Here is a 19,259-nt window from a genome sequence, read left to right as displayed (position 1 = left end):
AGTCTCTTAACCTCACTTAACCTCAGTTTCCTTATCAGTCAAATGGGGATAAAAATATCTGTATCACCTATCACATGGAGTTATTGTTATGAATAAAGTGCACACATACTATGTATAAATCATATTTAAAAATTTAAAGCATTATGTAAATATTAATTTTCATTATTATTATTATGCCCTACAAGTTTCAAGAGACATTTACCTTGTGAAGGTTTGTTTTTGTTTTTGTTTTTGTTTTGGGGGGTGGGTTGTTGTTGTTTTGGTTTGGGGGGGAGACGATATCCAGTAAAGGTCAGCTACAATAGTGGAAAGATCACTGGAAGCAAAATTGGAGTTAGTGAATCTGGCTGAAAAACCTGAGCTGCTGGACCATTTGGATAGCAATTTCGATGGTTTTGGTAGTTTATTGTTTATGGTTTGTAATAATAATAAAAATATACATATATATGGAGAGAGATATGTACATATATACATAATTTTTAAAAGGGCAGATGGGAAATATGCTATATGTCAGTAACTGGCATGAAGTTTTCTGTGAAGTATGTACTTGATTCTATTTTAATTTAAACAATAATGGTCTGCCTATTAATATGAAGCTTGTGAGGGTTTTGCTAAAACATCAATATTGATAAACATTATACAGTTGGGATATTTTATCACACCATATGTAAAAGGTTATCTATAGAAAAATACGCACAGACTAACAAGAGGGGAGTTATTTAATACTGAAATCCAGTTAACATAAAGAGACTGAAATTGCACGGCAAGACATGACTTCAAACAATACTGCATAGAGTCACTTACTATCTCTTACATAGTTGATTTTGTTTTTCATACATTGTGTTGGGTCCAGTAAAAAGACATAAAAGGGGCTTCAATAAAAGTCAACCGAGCAAGAATCCTCCCTAGACAAAGAATATCCACAAAGAATACATAGATATTTGGTGATGACACAAGACACTATCAGGACAGTCAGCTTTGAGTTTGGGAGATGCTGCATTTAAACTTAGCAAGCATATAGCAAATGATGAGCAAAGTAGGTTTGCTTTGCTAAAAATCATTTTGCAAATAGAAATCACTCCCTTGGGCAATGGCTATGTACAAACTTTCTGAAATAAATGCAAATTATCCACGTTTTCTTCCCCCAAAAGGTTTTTCCACCTTTATTGGACCAAGGAATGTTCCATGGCACTGCCCTCATGAGACACATCCAAACATTACGGAAAACTGCATACGTAATTCATTAAAGCACTTGATTCCACAGTATTCACGTCTTTAGAATAACTGTAGGCTTTCTCTTTGATCCAGCCACTCAGGCAGGCCAGTAGGATCTCTCTTGCCTCCCTTTTGGCTGGCAGAAGACATGCTGGAATGGAAAGGATCCATTTGTGCTTGGATTCCATGCTTGAGCTTCGACTCTCTTCAGAAGTCCTCCGAGCCAAACGCAGGCTGGTGAGCGCCGAATTTGCACGGAAACAGTCAGACCGTGGAGTCCCTGGCAGACTTTAGGTGTGCAATCTTGGTCCGGCTAACAAAGGGGTAGGCAGTGCAAAGACCTCCGGCTGCCACAATAAAGCCTAAACTGCACCAAGCGCAAAATATAGACCAGCTGTAGCCATGGTCCACGTCATCGGGCAGACTATAAATTAATTTCGGAAGCCGGTTCAAATCATAGGAGATACTCGCAGCGTAAGTGCACAGAGAAATAGTACAAAATATCCCTAAAAAACAAGACAGAGCACAGAGATCAGTTACAGTCTAGTCTGATGGCCGGTTAATTTAGTTTTAGCCTGCATTTAACTCCATCCTTCTCAACTGGGTCTCTTACGGTTTACCGCAAGTCACAACCGCGGAGTCTCATCTCTAAACCTAAGGAGCAGATGTATCAGTGAAAAGAGAGCTAAATTTGGAGTCCAGAAAGCTTGGGTCCCAATCCTACCTCTGACACTTAGTAATTATGTGATATTCGGCAAGTCATTTCGACTCAGCCTTAGTTTTCTCATCTGTAAAATGGAGCTGGAAGTAGAACATGAGGTGGTCCTTACCGTCTCACAGAATTGTTGTGATTTATGAGATAATGCACATAAAACATTTGGTAAACTCTAAAGTGATATATGTGCCAGTTATTTTATTTATTGTTACTAAATATGGTTTATTTGTAATAATAATAAAAATATACATATGTATGGAGATACACACAGATTATATATATATATATATATATGTACATATATATATATATATAATTTAAAAGGACAGATGGGAGTTCTATATTTGAGCTAATCTATTCAGTTTTAATTTACCTATTGATTTATTAATGATTATTACTAATTTAATATTATTACTAACAATAATTAGATGAAATCTAGAGTCCTTTCTAGCTCAACAATTTTAGGATTCTGATAACAGAGTAACAATTGTGACTTTAGTGGAAGAAACATGCTATCAGTCTTAGGAGGCTTAGTATATGCATCAGGAAGATGTAACTCAAATCCTGCCTTATTTACTTTTAAGCTGTGTGACCTGAATAAATCTCTCAGTTTCAATTACCTTATTAGTAGAACTGGGATAATAATAACACTCATTTCCCAGGATTTTTGGAGGATAAAATGGAACAATATATGTAAAGCACTTTGCAAACCTTAAAATGCCACAAATGCTAATTATTGCTACTACAGTATGTCTAAGCTTCAAAGTATATAATGGGCATTTTAATGGTTCTGATTTATCTAGGTAGCACTCACATTCACACCTGTGTTTTTATATTGTTGCGAGGCTAGTGGGAGGGGGAGAGCATAAACTTATGTCTGTTGATGAGAGTAATAGTAATATTACTATTAATAGTAACTAATCATACAATATATCTAACAATAATAATTTGTTTATTTATATATATTATATGTCTAACATATATATGTTATATATATAACATAATATGTCTAAATTGATGTTTATGTCTTCAAAGAACTGATATATATATACTTTTTTCATATCAATACAATTATATATCTTAGTATATATATATATTTTTCCTAGCATATTGTTTCCTGTAGCTCCCGTTTCAAATGGATCTCCTTAGGTATATGCATCATTTAATAATTATTTTAATACATTCATTCTTCTCAGGAACTTGGAAGAGGTGAAAGATGGCTGCAATAAGAGATTATATATTTGAACCCATTCAGAATGCCAACAAATTAAGAGACATGATCAGAGTGGCCACAATCCAAATTAAACCCATTTGCTTTTAGCATCCATTTTCTACTAACACATACATTTGTAATTATCTCGAACAGCCTGGCCATTAAAAATCAGGTCTGGGATAAAATGGTGAGCCCCAATGCTCAGAGGCTAAACAACCAGCTGAGAGCTGAAGATTTTTTAGCAACTGTAACTATGCCCCAGTGATGTGAATGTTTCCATTACATAGCAATGACCTTCTGAGGATTCTCACATTTGATGGGCAGAAGATGACAATGAGACCCAGGAGCTTAGCTAAGAAAGAAAGTGGAGGGAGGGAGGAAAGGGGTCATGGAAACCCTACATGGCCCATTAGCCTGCATCAGAATTTCCAGATTCCATTCCTTGTTTTTCCACTGACTATAAGACTCCCAGAATGCCAGGCCTCCTCATGATTTCATTTTGTGGGTTTGTTGTTATTATTATTGTTGTTTGGTTTAATGCAGGTGTGTGATAAAAGTGCCATCAGTTTGAGAGTTGCTTTGGACTCCTTAGGGATATTCCATTACTAAAAGAGATAGTGAGAAAGACTTGGAAATTGGGAGGAAAAGGTCTTACTTTAAAAAGGAGACTCATTTTTGAGAGTTCCAGGGATCAGAGTAATTTTCAGAAGAACCCAGAGAAAATAGCAATTTTAAAGGAATTTTTTGAAGAAAATCATTAAAGGTAATCTGTTAAGTGCTGACTCATTCCCCATTAAACTAAGTTATCACACATTCCTAAGGCACTCTCCCCCATCATGCACATGTAGAAAAAAAATATAAGATCTAAAATGTTTAAAAGAAGTGCTGAGATTCTTTGATATTTTCTACCCTTTTGGGGGGTGGAAGGCAAAGGAAGAGAGTTACCAAAGCATTAGTTCCTCCTTCTTAACCTAGACTGTAAAAATAAACATGCTGTTACTTTAAGCAATTCAGAGAAGGAAAAAATCAGGATTAAAATATTTTTCTTAAGGAAATATCTTCAAAATGGAATTTTCCTTTTCTTGCTTTTAAACAGTGTGAAAAGCATTCTTATTCCTATATGACCATTTAAGCCAAACCAAAAACAAAACACTGTATGTTTACAAGGACCTTTTAATGAATGCTGGTAATGGAACAATAAAGTAGTTTGAAAAATTGATCTCTAGAGTATTAACAAGTAGGATATAATAAAACTATGACCTGTTCAAGGAAAAGAACTGTTCTTTGTAGTTAATTATATATAGAAGTGAGAATAAACAAAAATATTTCACAAGAACAAAAAATATAATATTTTAAAAATTTAAGCCTAGTGCTTTAAGCATCTTCTGGAGACTGAGGCTTCTGGAGACTGAGAAAGGATGTTTTCCAAAATCTAGCATTTTTTTTTTCAAGATAATTCAGCTAAATCAGAAATGTATGTCAAATCTCAGAGATAATGGGATACTGTGGCTTCATTTCTTTAAAAAATAACTAGCATTTAAATAATGCTTTAAGATTTACAACATATTTATGTGCATTTTCTCACTTGGATTTCATAATTTGTATAAATTGTTTTGGAGGCACCTAGGTGACTCGGTGGCTATAAAACGCTGGACCAACCAGTCAGGAAGGTCTGAGTCCAAATTTGGTCTCAGAAATTTACTAGCTTTTTACCTTTACACAAGTCACTTAATCCTATTTGCCTTAATCCACTGGAAAAGAAAATAACAAACTACTCCTGTATTTTTGCCATGAAAAGGCCAGACAGGGTCACAAAGAGTCAGACGTGACTGAACAGCCAACAATAAACACCATCAATAAGGACAACAATGAATTGTTTTAAGAGTACAATAATTTCAATGCTAATGGAATATATCTCACCTCCCCATTATCACCCCCCCCCCAAAAAAAGGCATGGGAACTAGATGTTGTCTATTGGATCTTACGTTTTAATATGGGGTCTTTGCATCAATAGAAACTCTTTCTTGATCAGCCCCTGTAAGAAATATTCCCCTGACTCAGCTTAAACCTAACCTGTAGAAGGCCTTTCTCAGTTCTTCTGTATACAAGAAGTCTTTCAAGTTACCTTCCACCTACCCTTTAGTATATCTATAGGTATCTACTTATCTATTTACATAGATTCTCCATCATGCCCCCAAAGATGCCTTTTTTTCTCCTTTTTATCCCATTCATATAAGCTCCTTGAGAGCTAGGACTGCCTTCCCTTCTATTTGCATTTGTATTTTTAAAGTTTAGCACTCTGTCTGAAACACGATATGCACTTAATGCTTATTGATTTGGCTTGTAGTCAAGGAAAGACAGCAGTACCCGCCACAAAGCCTTTTCTCTGCATCTCCTTCTTCCTGACAACACAAAGTCAACTCAATCTTTGGGACCAGCTCATATCCCTCATTTTGAAGGAGAAAAAAAAAAGAGGAGGAGAAAGAGGAGGAGGGGAAGAAGAAGAGGAGGAGGAGGAAGAAGAGAAGAAGGAGGAGGAGGAAGTTTAAAGTTTTCAAAACACATTAGAAATGTTATCTAATTTTATCCTCACAACAACTTGGAGGTAGATGCTATTACTAGGAGGGCAGGAGGAGGAGGAAGAGGAGGAGAAGAGGAGGAGGAAGAGGAGGGGAAAGGGAAAGAAAATGAGGAGGAAGAGTCAGGGGAAAGGAGGAAGAGAAGGAAGGGAAGAGAAAGAGGAAGAGGAGGAGGAGGGAGAGTTTAAGGTTGGCAAAACACAATACAAATGTTATCTAATTTTATCCTCACAGCAATCAGAAGATAGATGCTATTATTAGCCCCAGTTTACAGAAGAGGAAACTGAACAGAGGTTAAATAGCTGCCCCGGGGTCACATAGCAGAGATCTGAGGCCAGATCTGGCCTTCCTGACTCTAGGTCCCCACTCTTTTTCACTATATCATCTAGGTAGCTTGGTATATTGCAGAGAAAATCCTGTTTCTGGTATGTGTTAAACGAGATGGCCACCAGAGTCTCTTTCAGTTCCTATATTTGATGGTTCTATGAAATGTTCAATATTTAATATAGCTATCATATTAATTTTAGATAGGTTTAATTTATGATACAGTAGCATTTACTTTTATGTACTGTACTTTTATGAACACTTTATGACACTCTCAGGGGCCTTAGTATAATCAATGTTTACAGTAAATTTCTGACTATTTTCTAAGATCTAAATTTATTTTATTATTTTAACTACTTTAAAAGCCTGTGCTGTGTCCTTGCTTTTATGATATACTATTGGTTACAGCTATGATTTCACAGGATCACTGCATCATTTATTTGACACTGAGTCATAGGTCAGAAATACAACCCTCAGAAGTAACATTTTGTCTAAGGGAAAACATGAGCCATTCCTAGAAATGCATTCCAGCAAAAAGGAAGGATTGCCTGTCCTTATCTGTATCCCCATACAATTTCTCTCCTAATCTTTCCTCCTTTGCACCAGTCTCAAACAAGCAGATGGTCCTTTTCCTTGGCAAGATGAACTTCTTTTTATTCTGTGTTATTCACTAACTTACCCCCTTAATCACTTTCCCCAATCCCCTTTGTTGCTAAGCTTCAATCTTTCCCCATCTACAGGCTGCTTTCCTGCTGTCTATAAACATACCCAGGTCTTTCTTGTCCTGGAGAAAAAAAAAAAACAAAACCCTTTTAATTTGATCGTAGCATCCCTCAAGCTATCAACCTCTTTCTCTCCCTCTCCTCCCTATTACAGCCAAACCCTTGGAAAGAACCATCTGTGCTTATTGTCTCCATTTCCTTTCCTCTCATTGTTCTCAACCTGTTCTAATGTGCCATAGTAACAACTCATCACTCAAATGAAACTCTTCTCTCCAAGGTTACTAATGATCTCTAAATTGCTACATCTGATGATCTTTTCTAAGACTTTATTCTTCTTGACCTTTCTGCAGCTTGAGCCACAATTGACCCCCTCCCTCCTCTGTATACTCTTTCCTTCCTGGGTTTTTCTAACACTGCTCCCTCCTCATTCTCCTACTTGTCTGATTGCTCTTTTGCTGGATTATCATCTATATGACAAATTTTCTCTAGCATGGACATTGCTTCCCTTTTTTGTCTCTATTTCTCGCACCTAGCACAGTGCCTGGCACATAGTATGTGCTTAATAAAAACGTGTTGATTGATTTTTGGCTGTATATGCCCAAGGCTCTCCCCAGGACCCTTTTTTCTTCTCTCTGAACTCTTTTTGGAGTGTTCTCTATACATGACTCCCAACTTTACACACTTGGAACTCATCTCTGTCTAGCGCCTTTGTCCCATATCACTAATTGCTATTGGACAGCTTCTTCTAGCTCTCTTGGAGAGATCCCAAACTCCAACAAGCTCAATAGAGAAATAATGATCTTTCCTTCCATATCCATCTATCTTCTTAACTTCCTTGTTTTCACTAAGGAAGCCACTCTCTTGCAGGTTGCAATTTTGTAACCTGAATCACCATAAGTTTTTCATCCTCATCTCTCATATCCATTCAGTTGCCAAGTCCTGTTGATTCAAACTGTGTTAAATCTCCTATCCTTTTACACTCTACTCAACCTACCCCCAACCTAATTTAGGACCTTGTCACCACTCACCAAAAATATTTTGTGAATATTTGGTAATAACTTACATGTGTTATTTTCTTTAGTTAATTATTTTCTTTGTGCCTCTGGTACCTATGAAAGTACTTATACTATATTATATTAGGTGCTCCTTAAGTATTTGTTAAATATTTGCATACTTGCATGCATCCATGAATGAATGAATGACTAAATGAAAGGTTAGGGTACGTTTTTTAAGGCTAATGACTTGCTGCCATAATAATTTCCTAGCAAGATGTTACAGATAGGGGCAGCTAAGGAGGCCCAGTGGATAGAGCACCAGCCCTGAAGTCAGGAGGGATCTGAGTTCAAATATGCCCTCAGACAGTTAATACTTCCTAGCTGTATGACCCTGGGCAAGTCACTTAACCCCAATTGCGGGAGGGGGGGAGGGGGGGGATGTTACAGATGATACTTCTAACTATTATAGATTCTGCTATCTATAGATATATGGGAAAGAGAAATTCTATCAGGTACTAATAATTTTTCCATGGTTACATTAACACAGCTGAGTTTCTTCACTCTGTTTCCCTAATGTGGTTTTATCAACTTGTACGTCCTGCTATGAGGGGGAACGGATTTAAGTGTGGTCAGTGGGAAACCTCACTGGGAGTGAAATGAGCAGTTGGAGAAAGGAAGGAAGAGGAGAACCTGGGGAACAGTTCCCAAGTGTGCACAGATACTGTGCAGACTACCTATTCCACATGTGAGTAATTAGGAGCTGTCTGTAAAGAATAAAACGAAGAATAAAAATCTGACACACGTTAAAAAAAAAAAAAAAAACTTTCCATTTTAACACAGTATGCTGACATAACACTGAAATTCTTCCACTGAAGATTCTGCTAATAAACAGACACAGGATAAAAATCAAGACCCTCTATCTAAAAGTAGCTAAATTTAGCATTTATGATTTGTGGGTGTCAGGCTGATTCAGGCTGCTAGTGACATTTCTTAACTTTACTGCTTGAGTCAGATATATCCCTGCCCCCCACTTCACTCATATTTTCCATTACTAAATGTGTACAGTCAACACTGAATATTTACACTGAATGTGTTGAATGTGTGTATTATTTTCTCCCATGAGTGGGAATATCTCATTAAATCAGGTTTTGAAAGTGGGCCCTAAGACTAGATTCTGAGAAGGAAAGTATCCAGTCAGGCAGTGGGAACTCTCCTCTCCCCTGAGGTAAGGTGGGTGGCCAAAGAAATGAAAAAAGAGAAGGATTCAACCTTTGGAAAAACACACACAAACACACACACACATACACACACACACACACACACACATATACATATATATGTATATAACATACATATAACATATATATATATATATATATATATATATATATATATATATATATAACATATATCTCTGTTAGGTTTGCAAAACTATTGAAATGATCATGAACATTTTATTGAGTTTTTGCTGTATGTCAGGCACTGTGCTAAAGTGCTTAGAATACAAATACAAGCAAGCTAAACATTTTCTGCCTTCAGGGCATTTACACCCTTTGGTCGAGAAAGGAGAACGTAATGTATAAAGGGGTACCTGAAGGAGGGGTACATTTTGTTTATTTACTGCATCATGGCCCAAAAATGCCTGGAAAGGAGTGCAGTGGCCTGGCTTGAGGTGTATTAACATGAAAGCTCAACTCTCAGAGTCCAGGATCCTTGCAGGGCACACTCTGAGCTCCAATGGGAGGAGGATGAGGAAGATGGATAGAGTACACGTTCTCTAATTTGGAAATGAATGGCAAGCTTGAAAAGGATTGGAAAACAGTGGTGGGCTAGTTCCAGGGAAGATAAAATGAAAATTCACCAATCAGAGACACCAATTAGAATTGAAAATAGAGGAGGCACTGTCCCTTAAAGGAAAGGAGACTGACCTGGCCCATACTAACACTCAACTATGAGTCTGATTTCTGAGTTTTGGTGAGTTTCCAACTAACTTTTATTTAAAATTAAATCAGTCTACCCTACTTTCTCCTGGGATACTCTGGATTCCTGATTTCTATGGTGCTTTGGCTGATTTTATTGCTACCAAAGGTTTTAGATTATTCATTCATTAAGCTCATTAAAAGATATATTTTAAATGTACCATAGTGGGTGATGGTTGCCAGTGTCATTATTTCTCTGATTCTTATTTTTATACTTCCTCACAATGACATCCAGCAACATTTCAGATTATATTTCCTCTTCCTCTCCCTCTGTCCTTCCTCACCCTTTCTTTTTTTCTTGTTTCTCTTTTCTTTCTCTTTCTTTCTTTCTTTTCTTTCTTTCTCTCCCTCTTTCTCTCTTTCTCTTTTTTCTTTCTTTCCCTCTTTCTCTCTTTCTTTTTCTTTCTCTCTTTCTTTCTTTCTTTCTCTCCCTCTTTCTCTTTTTTTCTTTCTTTCCCTCTTTCTCTCTTTCTTTTTCTTTCTCTCTCTCTCTCTTTCTTTCTTTCTTTCTTTCTTAAAATAGGGGACATAATCCATGAAATGAGCTCTACTCAGAAGTCCTAGATTCAAAATCTTGCCTCTGAAATAGCTTCTATGATTATTTTTCCAAGTTGTATCTTCCCTGGAAGTCAGTTTTCTCATCTTTAAAGATGAGAGCGATGAGGTTTAGGTTTTGGGGTTCCCTTTAGTAGGGAACCAAATGATAAGATCTAGATTTAGGGAACCAAAGTGAGATTAGGATTTCTGGTGGTCAGGGAGTAAAATGATAAGGTGGCAGGTTCTATGTTCAGGGAACCAAATGGAGAGGTTTGGCTCCCCTGCACCCCCTTGGGATTTGGCACAAGGGTAGGGAGTTTGGGGGACTCCCTTCTGGCAGTGCAGAGGTTCTCTGTAAAGGAATTTACAGACCCGAAAACCTAGATTGATAAAAGAGGTTATTATAGGGATTGAGAAGTAAGATTAGAAATCCTGACAGAGGCACAAAGTCTAGATAGGGAAACAGGTGAGGGGAAAGAGAGAGTGGCACTGGAAAAGAATATTATTAGAGTGGGCAGAGGCCTACTTGGCATAGCATGGCATAGCCTGGCATGGCATAGCATGGTATGTTTAGAACCTCTGCAAAGAGTGGATTTTAGTTTGGCTCTTTTATAATAGGAGCTTTGGCTACAAGCTGAAGAGGGCTAGTGGGTAGAGTCCCAAGTTGGCTCATCTCCTAGCTGGATTTCAGCTTGAGCTGGGATTTGAATAGAATGAGTTTCTTGAATAGAGTTAGAATTTTTTTCCTAAGAACTAGAATCAGCCCCACCTAGATAACAGAATGAAACTGTCTCATTTCCCTTGGGTGGGGTCCCTTACTGAGGCAGAGTTGAAGGAGATTTTCTCCTTCAAGAATTTTTAGAATTTCTGAGTCTCTTCATCAAGAGGACTTAATTAGATGGGTTAAATGATCCTTTCCAGATCTAAATCTATAATCCTCCATGAGAGGAATATTGGATATAAGAGATAGCATTTATAAAAGCACTTAAAGGTTTGCAAAGCATTCTCCTAGGCTATCTCATTTGTTCCTCAAAACAACCCTGTGTTGTAGGTGCTATTATTATCCCCATTTTATAGTTGAGTAAATTGAAATTATTTTTTTTTTGTTACAATTAAAAACCCCAGAGGCACAGAATCCTTTTGCATCTGGGTTACAGAAATTCCCAACTTCCCTCAAACAACGGATTTGAAGTGGATATACCAGAAAGACTTCCTCCTAACCCAAACCCTGGGAATTAGAATACTAACTAACTTTCTTCTGCTTCCTCTTCTGTTTAGATTAGCACTGATCCCGAGAAGCAAAAACAAAACAAAGCTGAAACAACCCATCTCCCTATTTTCAGCTCATGATGGAATAATATTTTAGGGATAACTTTCATACTTTCATATTCTTCATCCTACTTCCCTCCTGCCTGCATTTCAACCCCCATCAGGTAATTTAGAAAATACCTTCATTTTACAACATTTAATGTAGATAATAGGACATCTCCCATTGGTACCATCCAGCTCTTTGTCTCAGATGGCAGATAAGGTTGATAAGGTTGAAGCCCTAAGGTTCTAGGTGGGTGGATGGGGGTCTTTGATTGGATTGTAGAGATCATCCTCTCAGCCCAAATGCTTCCCATTGTGGACATAGAGGCTACTCTGTCCCTGCTAACAGCTATTTTCCTCCTTCCTTTGTGAAGTTGGTTCAAACTCTCTTCTGGTAGTATGATGCTTTTAATCTCAATTCCCTGATGTTACAGAAGTGCCTGCTTCAATTGTAGCACAACTGCAGGGGAAAGTAGAGGGAGAAGCAGAGAAGATGGTTATAAAGGGTCACTAAATACTACTTTGGCTACAATGCTGATCCAATGTTGGAAGAATCACCTCTGTGTTAGCCATGGCTAACACAGTCAGTTCTCAAGACCTGGAACAGCTCAACTGCAGATGAGCTCCTGGCCTGGGGCAACCAAGGGTGGCCAAGCAGCTTTTAGTTAAGAAAGCCTCTGGGTTACTCCTTAACAACTAAAGACTTTCAGTATTCTATAGCCTACTACAAATCATGTGAGAAATTTCATTTTCTGACTTTGTTTAGAAGAAAAAATGTACAAATACACACACACACAAACACACACACACACACACAGTAGGATCAGTTTAAATTATGGAACTCTGGGCAAGTTGAAACAAGCTCATTCTAAATGATCACATGTCTGTGTCAAATGTAATTATTTTCTGATGTTGGGTATATTTTAAGGAACTATTAATTGTCCCGCTCACTAAAAATGCTTCATTAATGCATCAACTATTACATGAAGAGCTGTAAAAGAAATACACTATTCTTCATTAATGTCAAACTAGACTATTTTGGCTCCCTAGCCATGACAGAAGGCCAGTTCAGATGACAATGATTTTTCTTTTCCAGATGGCCTATACACTTGGAGAGGAGTTAGGAGTGGAGAAATAGTCAAGCCAGCCAAATCCTTCTTCTTTCATTACCAACTACCTTCCTTAGATCAGCCAAAAAAAGATGAATTTGGCTTCCCGGTAATCTAAAACAAGGAACCAAAAAGAAGTTATCTAAAATCTAAAGGGATCCAGAAAGGTGTGAGAATTCCCTGAGAGGAATTCTGGACTCTATAGCAATTAACTTCATTCTCTCTGCCTTGATGACAATCTCATCTAATCTTAAAACTCATATACTGTTTTATCAGTGGAGAGAAAATGCCCAAGGAACTAATTTCCTCATTTGGTATTATTCTTTCTAATACCCTTTACACAAATGAAGATAATCAATAGTATTTTCTGAATTCAAGTCCAAGAATAACTATGTCCTGTGATAAAAGACAGTAAAGATAGACAAAGCTTAAAATCTGAAGAACTTGGATTTAAATTCGGGATTGGTGAATTACCAAGTCATTTATCTTGTCTAACTTTTGTTTCTTCATCAAAAGGATGGAACCTTTCTTATCCATGCACAGAACTATGGGAAGAATCAGGTGAAATAAATTATGTGAAAGCATTTAATTACTAAAAAGCGTTAAATAAAAGTAAAGTATTATTAATTATTTTAACCCAAAAATGATCATCATAATTCACATTCAGTAGGACTCAGATTTGGAATGGATTTTCCATTAATGAGAGTGACCTTTTGCAGCTCTAGTTACACTCCACGTTAGTGTCCCTTTATGACCAATGACCACTCCAGTCATAAGAGAAAAGAATAGGATTTATTTTCTGGCCTTTTCATTTTTTTTGCTTGATGTGATTTTTACTGAAATGACAGACATCTCTTATTATCTTTTAATCTAACAACTGTAATTGGGAAGCTCCAGAACAAAGATCAGGGTTTCTTAAACTTTTTCCAACTGTGATTCCTTTTGGCCTGAGAAATTTTTAGAAAATTCCAGGTATATATAAAATAGTAAACAAATCCAACATTTGCTGACAATAAATCATAATTTTGTGATCTCCACAAACAGTTTAAGAATCTGGGGCTTAGACAGTAACTTCTGGAGGAGCCAAGAAAAATGTATTGTTCACCTATCATGGGTAGAGGAAAGGGGGTATTTTTACCATACCTGTCATAAGGAAAAGAAGTCCTGCAACATGCTGGGTAAGACTTTCCTCCCAAAAGAAACTGACAGTGGCAACAATGCAGCCGCAGAGGAGTACAGCTGCAGCCATTCCCAGGAAACCTGCTGTGATTCTTCGTAAGTCTGGTGCCAGAAGAGAAATAGAACAGAGTATTTAATGCTTCTGGGCTATAGAAATAAAATAAGGAAGAGTTTAATACGGATACTGAAGGGAAAGGTTAAAAAGCCTCCTTTCTGAAAACTTCAAAAGAGCAAAAGGGGGAATAGACATACAAATGGGAGTAGATGATGTACCCACCAGCTCTCTTGACTGCACTCAATATTTTAAATCAAGTCAGAAAAGGATTCCCAAAGAGAACTGGGCTTAAAGGAAGAATGGGTTAACTTGAAACATGCTTCAATCCAAGCTTGTGGTCTAATTAGTTCAGAAACTCCCAGTGAGTAAATTCTAGTAATGTAGATTGGCAACTACTTTGCACCTCACAACCTTAGAGAATTGTCTATCAGAATAGCGAACATAGAGACAGTGAATGTATCTTCAGTGATTTTCTGCACTAAAAGTTTAGCTGACAACTCAAGATCACAAAGCCAGTAAGAAGCAGAAGAGGTTCTTGAAATCAGGTCTTCCTGACCCACAGGCTGACTCCTCTATCTACTTAATTGACCTTGCTACTGCTCATGTCAGGGTTGCTAATACAAAAGCATCAATTTATGCTGTAAAATTGGTCAGTACTATTCCAGATGGCAGCAATTTAAGTTCTTCCTTTAAGGAGAGAAACTGATCCTTTAAGGAGAGATTTCATAAAATCTTTTTTTCAATGGGAAAAAAATTCTCAGTCTATATGATACCGGAAAGCACTCCAAGAATGTAGGCAGGTAGATGATTCTGAGGACAGTCAGGAAGACTCTGAGTTCAAATCCAACCTCAGACACTTACTGGTTATGTAACTGGGCAAACCACTTAACCCCATTTATCTCAGTTTTATCATTTGTAAAATGAACTGGAGAAAGAAATGGCAAACCATTCCAGTATCTGTCAAAAAAAAAAAAAAATACTACAGGGTCAGACAAGACTAAAGGAATGACCAATAAAAGCAAAACTTGAAGAAATCATACTGGGATAAAAGGGAATAAACTCAGAATGAATAAGTAATTTCCTCATCAGGATGTTGTCTCAGTCTAGCTCTTGCTAGTGATGTCTGCATGATTCAATGGTAAAAATTATCAAGGCAACTCATAAATCTGCTCTTAAAGAACTTAGACATGAAAATAATTTAGATAAGTATTCATCTTTGATTTGCTGAGAAAAGATGATTAAAAGTCAGATATCTCAAGGAATTTTCAGGACACCTTAGCATTTAGAAATAGAACATATTTAATTCTTACTGTGATGACTTCAACTTCCTAATGATTACAAATTTTAGATACAATACATATGAATGTAAGACCATTCAATATTCCAATTTAAGTGGCATGGAAAGAAAATACAAAGCTATTCCTTAGACCTGTTCTGATTCAGGATTTTCACTTCATTGGTTTTTACACAATAGTTTATCCTTTCTTTGGATCTTCAAGGTTTAGCACATCACCTGGCATATAGTGGAAGCTTAATAAATGTTTACTGACTAACAATAACAAACAAGACTTGTCCCTGTGGTTGTGTTCATTAGTGAACGGTTTCAGTCTTATGTTTGCTTTAAATATTTTCTTAAAAAGTCATCTAATCTGCTACCGCTACCTGATAGCTATCATCATGGAGGATTTTCTACCTCATTCTGCTTCCTAAATGTGATGGGATTATTTCTGGTGTTCTAATGTGTTTTCCTGATGAGGAAAAAGATAATTGCTGCCTTAGAGACATGCAGATACCTACAGCTCCTCCCCAGAAAATTACTGACATACATTCACAGGGACATTTGAGCAGATGTACAAAGACTTGAGAAAAGAGTGGAGGATAAAAAAAAATTGTATAAGCAAATTAAAAACACGCCTAACTACTGGGTTAGACATGGGTGATTATTTCTTCTCACTCAATGCCTCAAACTTGGTTTATAAAAATAAAACAAAGAAACAAAATCCCAGCAACAGGGCAAGCATGTTGTGATTTCTCTCTTCTCTACCTCTGTCTTTTCTATCTCTCTGTCTCTTTCTATCTCTGTCACTTCTCTTTGTCTCTCTCTCTCTCTGTGTGTCTCTGTCTCTTCTTTCTCTCTGTGTGTCTCTGTTTCTCTTGCTCTCCGTGTCTCTGTCTCTATTTCCATATTTCTTTCTGTGTATCTCTGTGTTGTTCCTGTCTCTTTTCTCTGTGTGTGTTTCTGTCTGTCTCTCTGTCTTTCTTTTTCTGTTTCTTTTCTGTTTCTGTCTCTTAGTATTTTTATCTCTCTTCTTTCTGTCTCTCTTTGTCTCTTCTCTCTCTATCTCAGTGTGTGTGTATCTCTGTGTGTGTATTTCTCTTTTTGTCTTTCTTTTTCTGTCTCTGTCTCTATCTTTCTTCTCTCTGTCTCTCAATCTGTCTCTTTCTGTCTATCTCTTATCTCTTTGTGTCTCTGTTTCTGTTTCTATCTCTGTCTGTCTTTTTATCTCTTCTCTCTGTCTCTCTTTGTCTCTTCTCTATCTTGGTGTGTGTGTCTCTCTCTCTGTGTATCTGTGTCTGTGTGTGTGTCTCTTTGTGTATGTATCTCTGTTTCGGTATGTGTTTCTCTCCTCTCTATCTCTGTCTGTCTGTCTCTCTCTCTCTGTCTCTCTCTCACACACACACAAACACACTTTTTCTCTCACTCTGTCTCTCACTGTATCTCTATCTCTCTGTCTTTCTCTCTTTTCTTTCTCTTTCTCCTGTTTCTCACTCTGTCTCTCTGTCTCTGTCTCTGTGTTAGGAGACAGAGAGATGTAAATGTATATGCACTGGCTCAATTGGTAAACAAGTCAAATTCTCTTTACACTGAATTAGTTTCATCAGCTTCTACTAGATGTGATTGGGTCCCAAGGGCAAACATCCACTGCACCATTTCTTGCTGCCAACATCTACTGCTGGGTTGTTAACTAGATGTAATCAAGGTTGGGTTCTGGAAAGAACAAAATCTCCTGTAGGAAGTCTCTGCTTCCTGTGGAACACCTTTGTGATAGATACTTACGGAGCAGGTGCCATTCATCTTGCTGGATTGTCTTGGTTAAATTAAAGGGAATGTTTCGCAAACGAATTGGCTGAGAAAAGTGATACTTGATAGCTGTGCATCTTTGGGCGATTCCTTGAAAAAGAGAAAAAAATAAAAAAGTTTTGTTTTCAAAGCCAATCTGCTAAAAGAGTAGTATGAGAAGGAATGATAGATTCACAAAAATTTTTGAATAAGGGAAAAATATTTGTTAGTCATCTATTGATTATCCTCAGTAATGGAGGGATCCCTTTGCTCAAAATAGCAATTTTCTTTAAGTCATCCTTCTGTTAACTCCTTCCTTCATATTTCTGTGGATATTAAACTGAATTTTCATATATATATATATATATATAGAGAGAGAGAGAGAGAGAGAGAGAGAAGAGAGAGACAGAAGAGAGACAGAGAGAGAGAAGAGGAAATAAACCAGGAGAATACTACATGGCTACATAAGCTTGAAATTTAAAATTTGCCTCAGGCAATATATATGAGTATAATTGAGAACAGACTAGTTAGGACTAGCAATGAAGAATCCAATTTCAATGTGAAATAAGTGTAAATAAATTTGCATCTTGCTTGGAATAATATTCTGATTTTAGATAACATGTTTTCAATTTCTGATTTTATCAAATCCTCATAATTTTGGGAGGTAGACTAGCTCCATTTCATGAAAAGGGAAACTGAGACTTCAAAGAGATAAGTGATTTAGCGCTGGCCAAAATAAAAATTATCTTAGTGAAGAAACTGGGAACTAATTCTGTCTATGATTCCTTGAGAGGGGTCTGTATGAACCAAGAGACTTGGACCCTAGCTTTCCTAAATGGTTTTTATAGAAATACATATTCCACACTGTATTGTGACATTTCATCCCAAGTTTGGTCATACTTTACAGATTTTTTGAAAAAAGTTTATAAAGCCATTCTGCTCAAGGACCATAATTTCTAAGAAGAGATCCTATTGGACATTCATCCACTGAATTTATGGCCCAGCAAGAAGACTAGGCTCCTGAGTTCACACCCTGTTTTATTTCAATTCAATTCAATAAGCCATTATTAAGCACCTACTAAGTATTAAGTGCTGTAATAGGCACTGAGGATTTAGAAAGCAGAAATGAAACAGCTTTGCTCTTAAGATACTTAGATTCTATTGAGATAGGAAGGACACTTTGTAAATACACAAAAGGAACAAAAGGGGCGGGTAGATAATAATTGGGAAAATCTGAAAATTACTGCTAAATAAAAGGCAGCAACAGCTGAGGAAGGAAGAAAAAAGATGATTAAAGTGTTACAGGAATGGAGAACATTTTGGGCAAAGATATGGAGGCCAGAGCTTGATCTATTTTTCTTTCTTTTTTCTTTTTTTCTTTCTTTTTCCTTATTTCCTTCTTTCATCCTTTTTCTTCTTTCCTTCCTTTCTTTATTTTTTCTTCCTCCTTTCTCTCTTTCTTAATTTCTTCTTTCCCTCCCTTTTTTTCTTCCTCACTTTCTTTTTCTTTCTCTTTTTCCTTACTCTTTCCTTCTCTCTTCAATCTATCCTTTCCTCTCTCCTTACTTTCTATTTCTTTCTCTCCCTTCCTCTCTTTCTTCATTCTTTTTTCCCTCCTTTTCTTTCTTCATTTCTTCCTCTTTTTGTTTCTTTCTTTTTCTTCTCTCTTCCTTCTTTCCTTTCTTTCTCTTTCTTCCTTCCTCTCTCTCTCTCTCTCTCTCTCTCTCTCTCTCTCTCTCTCTCTCTCTCTCTCTCTTCTCTCTCTCTCTCTCTCTGTTTGTCTCTGTCTGTCTGTCTGTCTATCTCTCTCTCTCTTTCTGTCTCTGTCTCTCTCTCGTCCAAACTGGAAATGCAATGAGCACTCATGGACCCAATTCCACTTCACAGGAGCTTTTTCCTATTCCTTTTCCAATCTAGGTCAGTTTGCCTTTCATAAAATAGCCCCATCTTCATTCACTCCCTTCTGTGGGTTTTTTTTCTGTGGGTTTTCCATATTAGTGCCAGACTTGGTGTGAATAGCTAATTGGCTTTAGTCTCTTGAAGCTCAGAATTCCCGAGCTTTCAAGCTGTCTGCAGAGGCCTCTCTGGTAACTGGAATTACAGATGTACTTCAACATTCCTGGCAACAGATGTCTTCATCACATCATCCTGCCTCTTTCAATCCTTTCATTACTGTGGTATAGAAAGAAGACAAATATCTTCTCCAAGGGCCTGTGATTTCATCAGTGTGAGAATTCCACAGACCAATGTCCCAAGGCTACTTTA

General features: G+C 37.1%; 1 protein-coding gene across 1 annotated transcript in view; it reads right to left on the bottom strand.

The window, feature by feature from the left end:
* Positions 1 to 265: 265 nt before the first annotated feature.
* TMEM178A (transmembrane protein 178A) overlaps positions 266 to 19,259 on the bottom strand; it is a 78,200-nt gene continuing 59,206 nt past the window's right edge. The window contains exons 2-4 of the mRNA XM_012540251.3: positions 16,992 to 17,105; positions 13,843 to 13,980; positions 266 to 1,721 (exon numbers count right to left, since the gene is read on the bottom strand). Of these exons, the coding sequence (XP_012395705.2) occupies positions 1,480 to 1,721; positions 13,843 to 13,980; positions 16,992 to 17,105 (494 nt within the window). The 3' untranslated portion in view covers positions 266 to 1,479. The remainder of the gene's footprint in view (positions 1,722 to 13,842; positions 13,981 to 16,991; positions 17,106 to 19,259) is intronic.

Source organism: Sarcophilus harrisii, chromosome 2 (genome assembly GCF_902635505.1).
Source record: "Sarcophilus harrisii chromosome 2, mSarHar1.11, whole genome shotgun sequence".
NCBI classification, from domain to species: Eukaryota; Metazoa; Chordata; class Mammalia; order Dasyuromorphia; family Dasyuridae; genus Sarcophilus; species Sarcophilus harrisii.
This window is presented reverse-complemented; position numbering and strand designations above follow the sequence as displayed.